General features: G+C 37.7%; 1 protein-coding gene across 1 annotated transcript in view; it reads right to left on the bottom strand.

The window, feature by feature from the left end:
* ebf1a (EBF transcription factor 1a) overlaps window positions 1–15,842 on the bottom strand; it is a 126,627-nt gene that overhangs the window by 12,352 nt on the left and 98,433 nt on the right. The window contains exon 10 of the mRNA XM_079893025.1: window positions 5,870–5,958. Coding sequence (XP_079749151.1) covers window positions 5,870–5,958 — 89 coding nt within the window. The remainder of the gene's footprint in view (window positions 1–5,869; window positions 5,959–15,842) is intronic.

Here is a 15,842-nt window from a genome sequence, read left to right as displayed (position 1 = left end):
AATATCTGCCTATCATAAATATCAGTCACTGTGCTCTTTAACTAATGTGACTTCATTGCATAATTCATATTCTCTCCGGGCCTCAAAGGTTACTCTCTGAAAGTCAATAATAACCTGTCTGTCCACATCTGCACAGTACGACAGCGGAGTGCAGCCACCAAACTACTCAATGACTTGACAAATACTATTTTTTAAAGAAAAATTTGTGAGATCAGTGATCTTCAACTTTTCTTGCCCTGGGTTGGACAACACTGGACAAGATAAAATTAAAATTAAGTATATTTTATAGTACCCTAACCCCTAACCGACCAGTGTATAAAGAACACACTGCACTGTAACCCAGAAACAAGAGATTTTTCCTGGAAGTACAGATTGAATGCTAGACCCTGTAGAGGTAGCCAAAAGGGATCAGGTGGGTGTGAAGTGACAGGGAAAATGTGGGAAACAACACTGACAGAGGAGATGGAGAGAGACCAAACAAGGCCGCAGCCTAGGCCGATGTGCTAAATATGGGCCAGGTGCACTGTGGGATGCAGATTCTACTTCAAATTATTCCCTACAAACACTATAAATATATCTATGTATATATATATATATATAAATTTGTACACATAAAAAATACATATATATATGCAAATAAACTTACTTTAATTATATACTTGCATATATATACACTTTACATGTACAGCTCAAGTATATTTGAATTAATCATGAAAGTATGCAAATACATTAATATGGTATCTAACTATGATATTATTGGCCAGTCTTGCATAAAATGCAACACTGTTTTATACAATATTTAGGCGAACAGGAGGTTCACGCTTGACCTCTGGAGATGCACACTCTTGGTTTGAAATCAAATATCTTCAGTATCACCAGTACCACAAATGCACAAAAAAACCCCAGTTTATTATAAGAGACATTAGATGGACAATTTTTCCCCAAAAATCACAGGAAAAAATATCTTGTTGAACCATCGCTGCGTAATAAATTTGCTGGGCTGGATAACATAGTAGCATGCTTGTTCAAGGACTGAGAGAAACAAGTTAACCTGCCGTGTTCCACACTTGGCCCTCACCTGTGATTGAGTCCAGCAGTTTAGAGAAGTGCCGTCAACAAACTGTTATTGCCTCAATAAAGGGCAAAATCAATAGTGCTGAAATGAGAGGCTGGGCGCAGTAGCCGACGCTGTTAATATCTCGCTGAGAGTGTTCGAACGAGAGGAGGAGGGACAGAAAAGGGAGGGAAGACAGAGAGAGAGAGAGAGAGAGAGAGAGAGAGAGAGAGAGAGAGAGAGAGAGAGAGATGCTTACAACCTCAAGTACTTGAGGAAATCAGGGTAAAATCTATCTGCTTATACCAACCTTGTTTCGACAACCAACCGGACATGTATAGGTACACCGGCAAGAAATTATTTCTCATTTACCCTTCCCATGTTCACTATCTCTAGGCCTTCTTTCCTCATGCTGCCTTGCCTGCCTCTTCCCCCTTGTGGTGACTCAATTATTGTTGGGTGAGCAGTAATAAAGTGAGGGCTGTGGTGCCTTCGATCGGCTGACCTGTGAGAAGGCAGCACCGGACAGCTGACTTCACCATGATGGATCACCCAACTCTCTCTCTCCCTTCCTGCCTCTGTTCCTTTTGTTCTCTGTCTCTCGCTCTCTTTCTCTGCCAACCTGTCAAGGCCCAGGAGTAAAGCTGTAAATGTTAGTGCTATTGTTTTCATGTGATCTGCATTCTTTGAGGATAAACATGAACTAGTTAGGCATACAATGAGTCATTTTCCATTCATCAGCCAATTCTTTTCTCCATAGAGAGGAAAGACCTACCATGAGCTATAAGGATGAACAAAATAAAGACTTTAAAAAACTGAAAACTAGAAACACACCACATTTACCATTAACAACACCGAACTGAGAACTGAAAAAACTGAGGGCTTATAAACACAAGGAACAGGTGTGTAACTAATCTGAATCAGAAACCATAGCAACAAACAATGAAAAGTGAACATCTTTAACAGACAGCTCTGTCGCTTATTTAAGTGCATCCTGTCACCGTTTAAACTGCCCTGTCTATCATCTTGTTAAAATCCTCTACATTCAATTTAATTTAATTTCCTACCGTTTCAGAGAGAAATGTAGTAACACGTTGAACTGCCAGTCATGGGTCTTTCATGCGGAGAACTCTCCTCATGTGTTTGCAATTTGCATAATGATGCATTTAAAAATTAATGACCAAACGTATCATTACAAAAGTTCACAATGCTGTTGAAGATTAAATATAATGTGGATAACATTGAATTAATATCTTTTCGTCAGGTTTGATACTGATAATCACTCAAACCCCTTTATCTAAACCTCTCTACATAACCGTTGGAATCGCACTTCCGCCATGTTTGTAGTTTTTAAACACTTTTTATTCGTGTTTGTAGTTCTAATCCAATCCTTGTCCAACCCGCAGTGGGTTGTGGGCAATATTAGCCGTTAGAGTGAGCACGGATCTGCACTTCGGATTCTAACCGGAAAAAGTCGACCATCTGGGTATCTTTGAAATACTAATTTCAACATACTACGATTTGGGACACACTGAATTCTATTCAGAATACTATTTAGGACAGATAATATGCTAATAGGGACGTAGCATCAAAAAAAAAAGAAAAAAAAAAAAAAGAAAACAGAGCAGAAGTAAGTTGCATTCATTATTTTTCCTTTAAATGGCTATTTTTCTTGCCTCATTGGAAATTTTGTTTTCTTTTTTCAAGTAGAAACCTCAATGAATTTTGTTAGATTTTTCTAAAAACAAGACTATCATTTTGCTTTTCAAGAGAGAGAGACAAAAAAAAAAAAAAAACCTGGTACATGGCCTGCTGAAAAGGTGAGCATGTACTTGAGAATCTTAATATAACAAACATCTAACTGCTTCCTCGGGGACTTCCCCTATACCTGACCCTGAAGCTATCTTCCAGAGTAGTTTTGCCTACCTGTTATATTCAGCACCTCTAATAGGGCGAGGTTGCTCACTTGTGGGCCATTCCATCCTATTCATTAAAATGGTAAGGAATCAGTTAAAAATATGGGCGGCCGTTAAGCGGGCTCTCTGGGGAGAGCAGTCACGAGTGTATTCTGGTTTGCCTCCCTTATGCTGAAAACAGTGGGAAAGATGTGACAGGTGACCCTGGCCATGACCCACCTAATGCATTCAGCTTCATCATCAGCCCAAGAAAATGAGTCCAAATCAAGCCAAGGTTAAGACTACAGAGAGCATATGAGAGCAATATGTTGCCCCAGTTTCAATGAAAAATACCAGATAGTTCCATTATGAAAGACAGAGAAAAATAATCATGAGGCAGACTTAACTTTTCCTCTTTCTGCAGAGAAGCTAATTTCTCTGACAGGCAAATGACAAAAAACATAGTTCCCAAACCTTTTGACCAATTCATTTCAGATTTTTTAACAATAATTTCATAGAGATTACACACAAATAAAAAAAAAATTATGCAATTCAAATGTTTAAAGTTGAGCAATAAAAAAGTAATAAAACAAACTGAATGAATTAAATGCACTTCTTTTCAGGATTATAATTTTATGATTTTGGAAATGGAAATTACAATTTTAAAATATCCTGATATTACGAGATGACCACAGGAACCCCCTATATGCTATTTTAAACATCTAGTTTAAAGCAATTTATATTTTCATGAATATATATATATATATTTGTGTGTGTGTGTGTGTGTGTGTATGTATGTATGTATGTATGTATGTATGTAATCTGTCATTATAAGGGGATATTTCTATCTTCATTAGTGACATCAATTAGCCAGTAATGTAATAGTCCCCATCAGCATTAGGAGGGACAAGCAGCAACACATGTCAGCTGGTGATTTTTACAGGGCCCTTTAGTGGGTCAGCACAGTGCTCCAGTACACGATGGCGGGTGAGTGTGTGTGGTAACAGGGTTCAGACTGTGGGACTGCAGAGGAAGGTATTCAAACAATGTCCATGTGGTTCATTAGGGACTGAGATCAAACGCCATTGCCCTCTTTAGCCCCACTGACAGAAGATCTGTCCTCTCCTCACCAGCTGGGGAATGGACACTAACACAAGGGATGAGTGAGGGAGTGATGGAAGAGAATGAAAGAAGAAATTGAGAGATAGAGGAAGGAGGAGGACTACTATAAGGCTGAGCGTGCAATCTCCAGAAGTTGGATAAAACCTAAATCTATTAGCGGAAAAGAAAAAAAATTCAATGGAATATTTCCCAAATTTGTTCATGACATGTTTATTTGTTCAGCTACAGATAATATATAGCAAATATCACTACACACTACCAGTCAAAAGTCACACACTTTGATCCTTTAGATCAAAAAGTAGTTTGCACTCAAATATAAATTATTCTTAAATAAAAAAATATATATATTTATTTATTCATTCATGTATTCATTTATTATTAATAAATAATATATAGTATCTAGTCAAATATAAATTGTGTTTATGAATGATGATTGAAATGATTTTCCCCCCAAATGGATAGTGAATGAAAACTTTTATACTTTTGATGACTATTATTATTATAAAATCTGGATAATAATAATAATTACTTTTTATTTGTATAATTTAAAACCTTGCCTGATTAGTTGATAATGGCAGTTTAGCACCCAAGACACCCAATGAATATGTGGTATACACCATGACCCATTTATTCCTAGACTGCCTGCAAAATGTTAACTCTGTCATTTACCATTTACAAAATAATGGAACTTCCTGTCAAACACTCCACTAAATTACTAAATTAAGAGCCAAAAAAAAAAAAAAAAAAAAATATATATATATATATATATATATATATATATATATATATATATATAATCAGGCTGTGGCAGGGTTATTATATTTAGCTAAAACAAAAAAATGTCGTTAATTGAAATAAAATAAAATGTTAACTGAAATAAAATATTACAAAGCTAGTTGCTAATAGTCTGCTGTGTGGTGCAGGTCACATGAGATTAGCAGCCAACTGTAACTACTTGGCCACCAACTCTACATTTGCCTGATTCCTCTAGATTGGCTTTGGTTTGATGCCGCATTTGTTGACCCCATGGTCTAATTTGATGTGTTTAAGGTGTAATGGATTGGGAGGTGGCTCATGGGACGTGAATACTGATGGCCCAGCTTTGATACAGAGGGCTGCTAACAGCACAAGGTCAGTTCTGAGCGTGAGCAGGCCCAGCCAGCAGCCAGCTATAATTACTCTTTTTTTTTTCTTTTTTACACTATTAAGTGGTGCTGCTGGAGCGGGGCTCTGGGGTATAGGACACGCACAACAAGATAAAGTAATGTTTATTTATCCCTCCCAAAGGATCCATTTACTTGGTCAGCCTCTCTTTAAGAACCGTGCATGGAGAGAGCAATAAACACCCAACTGGGTCCACAACTGGGCTCCTTTCACAGAGAATACCGAACACAAATGCGTGGGATTGAATATACAGCATATATGAAAATCAACAATTAAAGTCAACATTTAAACCCATTTTACATCTACAATGTGACATATTTATGAATGAAACGATATACAATGAGAATATCTGGATGGGACTTATTCTTTGGGAATGGATTGGATTGTGAAAAGTAGGTGTTACGTATCAGAAAGGAATGAGAGTTTGCTAAAACAGTGCCTAAATAGTTATTTGGCTATTGTTAACTGACGTCAGCAGAAAACAAAAGTTGTTTCACGGGATGATCTTTTGAATAACGCACTAATGAATTGTTCACAATAACACATAGTAAATATTCACAAAGTAAATACAGGGACTTCATGTTGACTTTAAAGCAAAGAAAGCACAACCGTTATGTCATGTAAGAGAACTGACCTTTGGTAAGCGCTCAGGGTCGCCTGGGTGTCTAGGGATCACCTTCTGTAGCCGCTGGAAACCGTAGTCAATAGTGGGTTCATTCAGTGCTGCAGGAAAAGAAAAAAAATCAACCATTTCACTGCAGTGAAATTCAACACCTATCTGCAATTACCATTACAAAGAAATGTATATAAAACATAAGTGTCATTTCCTTCAGACCTCAATACAGTTCCAAAAAACACAAAGTAGAAAGCAATAAAAGGATAACTAAAGTATCAAATATTATGTTTCCTAACTAGCTGCCAAAATATCTGTATCAATTCCCACTATGCTTTAGCCGTTTGCAACCACAAGGCACCACTTTATGAATAAAAAAAAACACTTGAGCAGTTTGTGTGAATTTATCCTATTTTTTCAGCCGGTGCAAAGGCGCAACCATCAATGAGAGCTTCACAAACTGGTCATGATGAGCAATGAGATTTGTGACAGATTCAACTGCAATGTAAATGCTGCAGATTAACAGCAATGCAACTATTCTTACATGTACTAAACTTTGAATATCTCACTGTAACCTAGACTTAAAAACAAAGAAACAAGAAATCAGTTGAAATTATTATTTGTTGTAATCTACATTATGCCACAAAAGCTGTTGACTGAACTCAACTTCTATTGTAATATTCATTTAAACATACATATTTACAGCTGATATCATGGAGCGGCAAAAAGTTTTTTATACCAACGACTAACAGAGATCTTATGATGACCAGAAGCAGCCAGATCATTTAATCTATAAGCAAGATTAAGATCAACTACAAGGCAACTTTTTAAATGTCCTTAAAAAAACTCCAATAATGCTGGATTCTTTTGTTTTGTTTACATAAGCGCCACTAATCTGCTAAACAAATCTATAGACCACCGTTATGAGCAAATAATTTAATTAAAGTTTTCATTTCTGTGTAGCAGCACCTCCCACTCCTCAGAGGCCCACAGACAGCTTCACGAATGCTCGCTGAGGACGGAGCAATAAGATAATATTGAAAAAGGAACCCGATCTGCGTGATAGGCCCAAACATCCTGCAAGGGGTGGACCACATGGTGCTTGGCCTGATGTTTTTCTAACCTCCCTGGATTGAGTGGGACTTTCACACTGAGACAATGGGTCTTTCTCCAGCACCGGCCCAGAGAGCTTGTTTGTGTGTTTATCTGTTGTGGTGCTAAACTCCAGCCCTCAGGGGCACATTCACACACAGCCCTTCTGTGATTCACTGAGACAGAGTAAGAGATGTACAGTGAGATATATGTCAGCAGAGATACTTGATATTTGATATGCAGCATGCAGAACAATGGCCCCAAAAGTATTTGGTCATTTAAGCTATGCTTAAAAATGTATGAATCTCACTGCATTAGATAACATCAAACCAAGAAGCATCAAACAAATTAAGACCTTTCATCACAGCTGGTCTGTCTCTAATGTAATTTTGTTAAGGTGATTTTTAATGAATGCACTGACAGAATACTATCCCCACTACTGGTGGTGGTTGAGGAGAGATTCCCTGATATGATTGTAAAGTGCTTTGGGTGTACAGTAGTACATATAGAAAGCACTATATAAATGCCTCATTCATTCACTCATTCATTTCAGAATAACCACAAGTATAATTCACCATATTAACTATGGTTAATACAGTATGTTCCTCTTTTATTTAATTCTTAAACAGTATACTATATATACAGTATACACACACACACACACATATATATATATATCTTGTATATATATATATATATATATATATATATATATATATATATATACACACACACATTTGTATAAATTGTTTTATCATTTTAAACATAAAACTCTTTTTGTCAAGTGTTTATCTTTGAAACGTGTGCTTATGCTTTACTACTTTAAAACAAATGGCACTTAGTTTTAGCCTATATTTTGTTATGTAATGCAAATATATTTATAAATTGCCTTAAGTATCCAAATTGTTTATTTTTTTGGAGCCACTGTATACTGGTTTTAAGCTGGCTTTATGCTATATCTGGTGCACAAATTACTTTTGCTTTAAATTTGCAAATAATTTTTCAGATAATTTAGAGATTGATATGTCAACTGACCTTTAATTTGACCTCAACTGATTAATAATCAGCTTGATATTAGCAAATACAACGAAGAACAAGTTGAATATACATTTTTCCAAATTAGAAGAAAGTCTTTAATACTGTAATAAAATGATTTGGGTATGTGACATAAGATACCCAAGAGTCATTCTAACAGTTGTTCACTCTTCACACACACTTTCCCCCTCTCTTTTTCTTTCATGATAGACTGACTGCCTTTCTTTTGCCTGAAGCGTCAAATCTCAAACAAAACAGAGGAGCAGCAGAAAAATAGCAACTGAGGACTAGAGTCCTCTGGCCCTAAGTTAATTGTCCTGCTGAAGATGGGGGCTCTTCCAGCCTCCCTTCTGTTTGCCCTGTAGGCCGCAGCCTGGACGTTTCCTGAGGGAGTTCGCCCAGCTCCCCTCAGCTCCACAGCTGAGAGGACAGACTGTGGGCAGCCTCTGAGTGCAGTGGAGTGGATTCAGATGGCCAAGGGCCCAGACAGAACCAGACCCCTGGAGCCCAGAACACAAGCTGTGCCCAGCCTGGCCATCCTCCACTGGGGAACAGGGGCAACTCTGACTGTACATCAATGCCTCTCGATATAACATCCAACGGCAGGTGGGATCTATGGTTTTATAAGTACAAGCAAATGCTGGTCCAGTATCTGGTTTTGACATGAAGCCTGAAACATACATTGAAAAGTGAAATTGAAATGTGAAGGCCTGGCCAAGTATGGTAAACCATACTCAGAATATGTCCTCTGCATTTAACCCATCCAAGTTAGTGCACACACATTATGAGTAGTAAGTGGTGAACACACACACACTGCAAAGGTGGACACACACCAGGTGCAGTGGGCAGCCATTTTTGCTGTGGCACCTGGGGAGCGATTGGGGGTTAGGCGCCGTGCTTGCTTAGTCGTTTCCTGCCCGTACTGAAAATTGAACCCGCAACCTTTGGGGGTAACCAGTCTGACTCTCTAACCATTAGGCCATGACTGCCCCCAAGAAAGAAAGTATTTGAAAAAAGCCAGGCTGCATCTAAAATAACTCTTGTTTACTTTTACAATAAGCCACAACTTCATTAAAAAGCGGCTGACATTGGATAATAACAGCAGGCTTCATGCGTCGAGACACAGTAGGGCTCAACGGCTCACTGTTTGAGAGGCAGCATTAACCTCGAATTTCTCGGCCGCCATGACCGCCTGAATGCACAGTCGCTCACGCAGCACAGTGATTGACTGGCTGTTTACTTAAAGAGCAAGACGAGAGAAAAAAAAAGTTAAAACAATCCCGGAGCATGATGGAGAACAGACGCAGCTATCGGCGAAGGAAAGAACAACAAAAACAGTCGAATGTGACAGAATGATTCAAAGCCGCCCTGCGGCTGACAATACATCATATCTAAATAGGCTTCCTGTAATCAGGTCTGTTGGTGGTTTGGAGACAGGGATATGGAAGTGCGGACCAGTGCAGAGCACAGAAGCGGCCCGAGTGGTGTACGAATGGGGGTTTGGAGAGAAGCTGATTGCAGGATATCGTAATGGCAAAGAAATAGATGGAGGCTGAATAAGAGATTGTGTTGTGCAGTATTACAGCAGGTTTGACATGGAGGTAGGAGAGATTGAATGGAAGAGTAAAAGAGCGGGGGTAGCCTGAACTATGTGAAAAGAAATTTTTTACAACACATTTAACTACGGTAATTTCTAGGTGAAACTAAATTTTAACAGAGGTACACTACAGTCCAAAAGTTTAGGGTTGGTATATTTTTTATGAATTCTCTTCTGCTCACCAAAGCTACATTGATTTTAATCAAAAATACAGTAAAAACAGTAATATTGCGAAATATTATTCCGATTTTAAAGTAACTGTTTTCTATTTGAATATAAATAGATTATTTCTGTGATGCAAAGCTGAATTTTCAGCATCCTTACTCCAGTCTTCAGTGTCACACAACCCTCCAGAAATCATTCTTATATGCTGATTTGCTACTTAAGAAACATTTCTTATAAATTTAGAAAAAAGTTGTGCTGCTTAATATTTTTGTGAAAACTGTGATGAATTTTTTCAAGATTTTTTTATTAATAGAAAGTTCAAAAGAACATGATTTATTTAAAATATAAATCTTTTGTACCAGTATAGATGTCTTTACTGACACTGAATGCATCCTTGTTAAATAAAAGTAATAATTTCTTTAAAAAAAATAAATAGGGATGCTCAGATCAGGATTTTTGCAGCCGATACTGACTATCGATTTCTGTCATCATGATCTGCCGATACCGATCCCGATCATTCAAGCTTAACATTTATATTCTATGACACACAGTATATATATACACACACACAGTATATATATATATATATATATATATATATATATATATTCTATGATGCACGGTAAATCAAGACCTGTCAATATGAGCGATCGATGCCAACCAAGTACGCTCCAGCTGTAAAACAGTGTCTGATTGGTCTCTACACATCGTTCCTACCCACCATAGCCGAGATCTAGTTTCCACTGGTTGAACTTTCAAATGATGTTGGAAAACACTGCGTCGATTGGAGCATCCCTAAAAAAAAATCGTACTAACCACAAACTTTTTTAACATTAGTGTAAAATCTATAAAAACCATAAAATAAACAAACAGAATATTCAACTAAAATGAATATTAATACATTTGATAAAATAATTGGTTTGATTGTATCCCCCAGGATTTGAATGTATTTTGAAAAGTATAAAAACAAATCTTCTTAATTTAAAATAATAATGAATCACTGATAGTTTGTGAGTAGTTTAGGGACATTTATTAGTAAAGATGTTCAATCTCATTATACTTAATTTGTCTTCAAGAATACACAAGCAATAAAAGCTGTAAAACAGCTGGTCTTGAGTAAATCACAGCTAAACTCATTTAAGAGTGAATAATGAAGTGGCTGCTGGAGCAGAACTTTTGTGAGGGCCTGGACAGGGAACATTTAAAGAATCTCTCTTTAAAGCGGACCCATGTGCTAGTATAATGAGGCACGGGTCGTGATGCAAAGCACCTCTGAGAAGGACACAGAGTTAATGTGCTGATACAGAGATGGATGGGCAAGATCTCAGGCTAAACAGTACTCTGCCACACTTAAAGACATCTGCACATGTTTACTCTCCTTCATTGCTATTGATTTTCACATACTGTACAATCCTCTCACTAGTCGACTCGATAATGCACACTTGCTGAGAGAGTGACTGTGTACTGAACAGTTACCGGCAAAGTGCTGCTAATTTTATAGAGTCGCTGAACGCCCACGGAAAACAATGATGCAAACATTTCATGAACACAAATCCATGCAATTCTGGTATGTGTCACAAATCAGACTGACATTGACCAGTGACAGCATATACGTTATCGCAAAAACAAACTCAAACCCTTGAGACCATGCAGAAAAAGAAAAAGAAAAAAAACACCTCCTGTGCTGGGTCATGGGGTGAACTTTGCCAGAAATTCTAACAAAACTGTGTATTTTCAGAGATACACACCAAACAGGGAAGTAAAATCCCATGAGCTTCTTCATTTCCGGACCCTATATGTCCTACTTGGTGTGTAACGTTGTTTACCAAACCATGCACAGCAGACCTGTATATTTATAGGGAAACACCTTTCAACTGTCCATGCACTTGTTTACTTTTACAGTTCCAGAAACTGACAAGCTGTGGTTTCCATTTCTTTCTGGGCTCACGGAACGGTTTCACGACAGAAATAACACCAGCCAGTCATCCGACATATATGATAGAGTCAGTCTTGTGTCATCACGGATTCATTGCAGCTCTCCAATTTCATACGCGAAGGAGAACGAAAAGGTTACGTGTGATGTCATGAGCTGAAATAAAATCTACAAAATCAATATTGAAAAGAGCAGAATATCAGCCGTATACCATACCATCTTGTTCTGTTTAATGAATATAATCGATATAGGCAAATATAGGGCTGTTACGAATCTAAACGGACCTCCAGGAGGCGCTAATTGAATTTTCAGCCTTGTGAACAAAGAAACTATCAAGGAACAGACCTGATTTTTCAAAAAAGGAAAGCTACAAATACATTAACAATCGACAGCTCCCCTCTTTCTCTAGAAGATGGGATCAAAACGAGTAAAACATATCAGCAATAAATAAATAAATGAACAACACCCATTGCTTGAAGGATTCCTTGCAATCACACAGATCAATGCTCATTGAAATTTCATGAAGGCACAGCCGGATCGCTTCATATTTCACAATAATAACTACAGGCCCGCGGGGGTGAAGAGAGGAGAGGAGCGAGACACTACTAAAAGACAATACTATGAGCGCTGTCAAAAGCAGATGGAGCCAGTCAAAACAGTACATTTTAAAATACCTTACACAACCCCAAAAAAAAATCCCACACTTAATATCTCACAGAGCCCGAAGGCACAATGTGGGCGGCAGTTTTTAGACTGGCGAGAACACGATATTTGTGGCTTTCCTGTTTTTGAGACCAGATGCTAGCACTGAGCTGCTGGTGGTAAATTGAATCAGCTGACCACACATAGACCTGCAGGGCTAGAACAGCATCTCTGACTGACGGAGCAGAAAGGCATGCTGGGTAATTGGTCTTTAGCAGAACCTTTTAACAGGCACTTGTGGGCTTTGTACAGAGCTGTTAATGTCAGGGTGGTAATGTTCTGTACATGTTAGGGAAAGGCAGACTCCGTTTTACGCTCTCTATCTCATCTCTATCTCATTCTCTCTCTCTGTTTTCCCCAGAGCTCTCTTTCATTCAGGTGTGATCTCATATGCTGTGGATAGGAATCGATAGGCTCAGTGGCAGGGTGTTCGATGCCTGCCTGAATTATTGCTTCATTTCTCTCCCTATATAGATGAGGCCTGTTTTTCCTCAGCCCTACCCACGTTGGGATCAATACCTTACAATCTCATTTTTATCCATTTTTCCATAAACCCAGTGATAGCGTTTATTTGGAAAATCCGACAAGCTAAGTAAGGCATCACTTTAAGACATGGGGGGGGGGGGGGATCTTGGAACCTGTGGCCGTAAAATGGATGACTTGTTTTTCTCGATCGTGAGCAGCAGCTTCTAAAAGACAGACATCTGTGTGAAATGGCCCACTGAAGACGCCCTGCTGTTGAGCAAACCAATTGCTCTATATCTTTATGGTTACAATCTCCACCATGCAGAGGTTTAGCAATTTAATTGGAACGGTTATCATTGATCACCTAGTGTGACCCCATTTGTCAATAGAATTAAAGAGACTCATTATCAAAATCGAACGATCACTCAACCCACTCAAGAAGAAAGCTTTCTTCAAATCTAGTGGTAGGAAAAAAAATACATAGGTGACTACAGTATATAATTTGTTCTGATCCACATTTTTAAGTCTGCATATTTTATATGGAATTTGTAACGTTTTACATGGAAATAAATGAATGATTTACATTTACAGTAGGGTCCAAAAGTTGGAGACTGTGTAAAAATTACACTACTGTTCAAAGGATTGGGATTTTTTGACCGAATTTTGTTTTTTAAAGAAATTATTCAATTGATCAAAAGTGACAGTAAAGACATTTATAATGTTACAAAAGATTTATATTTCAAATAAGTGCTGTTCTTCTGAACTTAATCTAACTGAACGTGTTTAATCAAATAAATGCAGCCTTGGTAAACATAAGAAACGTCTAAAACATCTTGCCACAACAAAACCTTTGAACGAATGTGTGTGTGTGTACACATTTTGAAAAATAAGAAACAATAACAGCAAAACCAACAATATTTAAGACATATTTCTATGGTTTTAATGAGCAAATCTTAGATGTTCTTGTTTGTGTTCAAGCACAATAATCTCTTTGGATCATTCATGAAATAATACTAGATATGATCTTTAGGTTTTACGCAAACTTGTGTAGGCTAGTTCATACAGCTGGAGAGCATTAAAGCAAGAGGACAGGCAAACAAAAATATTAAAACATTCTGAAATCCATGGTCCTTTAAGTTTTCACTCAAATTGTTAAGCTGATGGTATTTTTGTATTAATTTCGAAAATGCCAAATAGAAGCATTTTTCCTTGTGGATCAACAGATATTTGCATTAAAAGAGTTAATGCAAGAATGCATATATGATCTGAAGTCTGGCTTTTGCTCAACTAAAGTGACAAATGCTTCCCATAGACTTAATCATTGGGCAGGTGTAGAGAGCTCCCTCTAATGTGATCGAGCTGAGTCTTTTAATATCAGGCCTGATGGGTGCTGTTTGAACCACTGGCCTGCATACTGAGCAGCAACCAATTGCCTGCTGAACATTTCAAGTGATTCATCAACACCTCCAATCTATCGGCTGCACAAGACTTCACATACGCTCACTGGCAGATAGCATTATATCTCTGCCCCTTTCCCTCCAAAACAGACGGAAAACCCCTTTGACGAATGATGCAAACATGGCAATCTGGTGAGAAGTAATACACAACCAAACATGGAAATGCATTTGTTGCAGATGAATTGAAAGGGAGGAAGAGGGAGAGAAAGTAGGGAGGCATGATTCATCCCTCTTATCTGCGGAGTGCCATGCAGGATGGGTAATGTCCCAGGCGGTGAGTGTTTAATTGTTTCTGATGATAAATATAATTGCAGAGAGCTTCTGGATGTTTAATTGCAGAGGCCCAGAAACTGTGGGTGAGGTGAGATCTCTTTGGGTCTTCCTCATTAAAGCTTGGGTTTGAGAAAGTGTCTCAACTTACTATAGTACAACTGGGCTACTGTACTCTTACACCAGTAAAAATGTTACCGATACACTAAAAAAAAAAAAATTCTGTTATCATTTACTCACCCTTGTATGGTTACAAACCATATAGCTTTCTTTCTTTCGTGTAGCACAAAAGGAGAAACTCGTAGTGGTAATTTTTCCATTCAGTTTAACTCAATGAATGGGGACTGGAGCTGTCAAGCTTCAGAACGGATTAAGCACCACAAAAGATAGTCCATGCGACTCGTGTTTTATATACAGTATACCTACCTTTAATATGATATCTTTATATGAGGAACAGACCGAAAGTTAAGTTGTTATATACCTTACATTTACTTCACATTTGTGAACGAATAATTCTTTAGTCAAAACTTGTTTTTCCAGGGTCTTTTCGCAAGTTTGACTCATTCAGTAGGCTAATCCAAAAATCTCATTGAAGTGATGGATTTGGTAATTGCATCGTTTTTTTTAACCATCTTGCATACTCATTACACTGTTGCAAAAGGCCTAAAAAACAGCTACATTAAAATAAAAGGCATCATGTTTTGTCATTATATTCATAAACACTGAGAAAACGAGTCTTTCTGCGCTTCCTGTTGTTTGCCGTAATTAACTTAATAAACAAAGGCCTCTTTTTAATCTCTGTATTATCTCTGCTTAATTCAGTTGCACTATGTTCAACTGTGTGCACGTGCACGCCTCTCCAGTGTGAACGCGTCCTTTGTTCTGGCTTCTCTAGAGTATTGAGTAGTGAATGCTGTATCTGTCATCATGTAGTTTAGGAGCAAACTGCAGATTAATCAGAACGCAGGTACTATCGCAAATCACGCCTCACCCATCACAGAAGCAAATTTGTTGATATTTGATACTTTCATGATCGATCATTAGTGTCTATCTCTATACATGTAACACAAGATACTCTGTCAATCAATTTGTCACACAGAAAATCTAAAACGTTAACAAACATTTTCACTTTCATTTATAATATTTATATAATTCATACATATGTTGAATTATAATACTTTAATTTTTACAATACTTTTATTATTTTAGCTTCAGTCCCCATTAATTGTAATTACATGGGAAAAATAAAAACTCCCATCACATTTCTCAGAATTCTCT

This window comes from Squalius cephalus (assembly GCF_949319135.1).
Source record: "Squalius cephalus genome assembly, chromosome: 14".
NCBI lineage: Eukaryota > Metazoa > Chordata > Actinopteri > Cypriniformes > Leuciscidae > Squalius > Squalius cephalus.
This window is presented reverse-complemented; position numbering and strand designations above follow the sequence as displayed.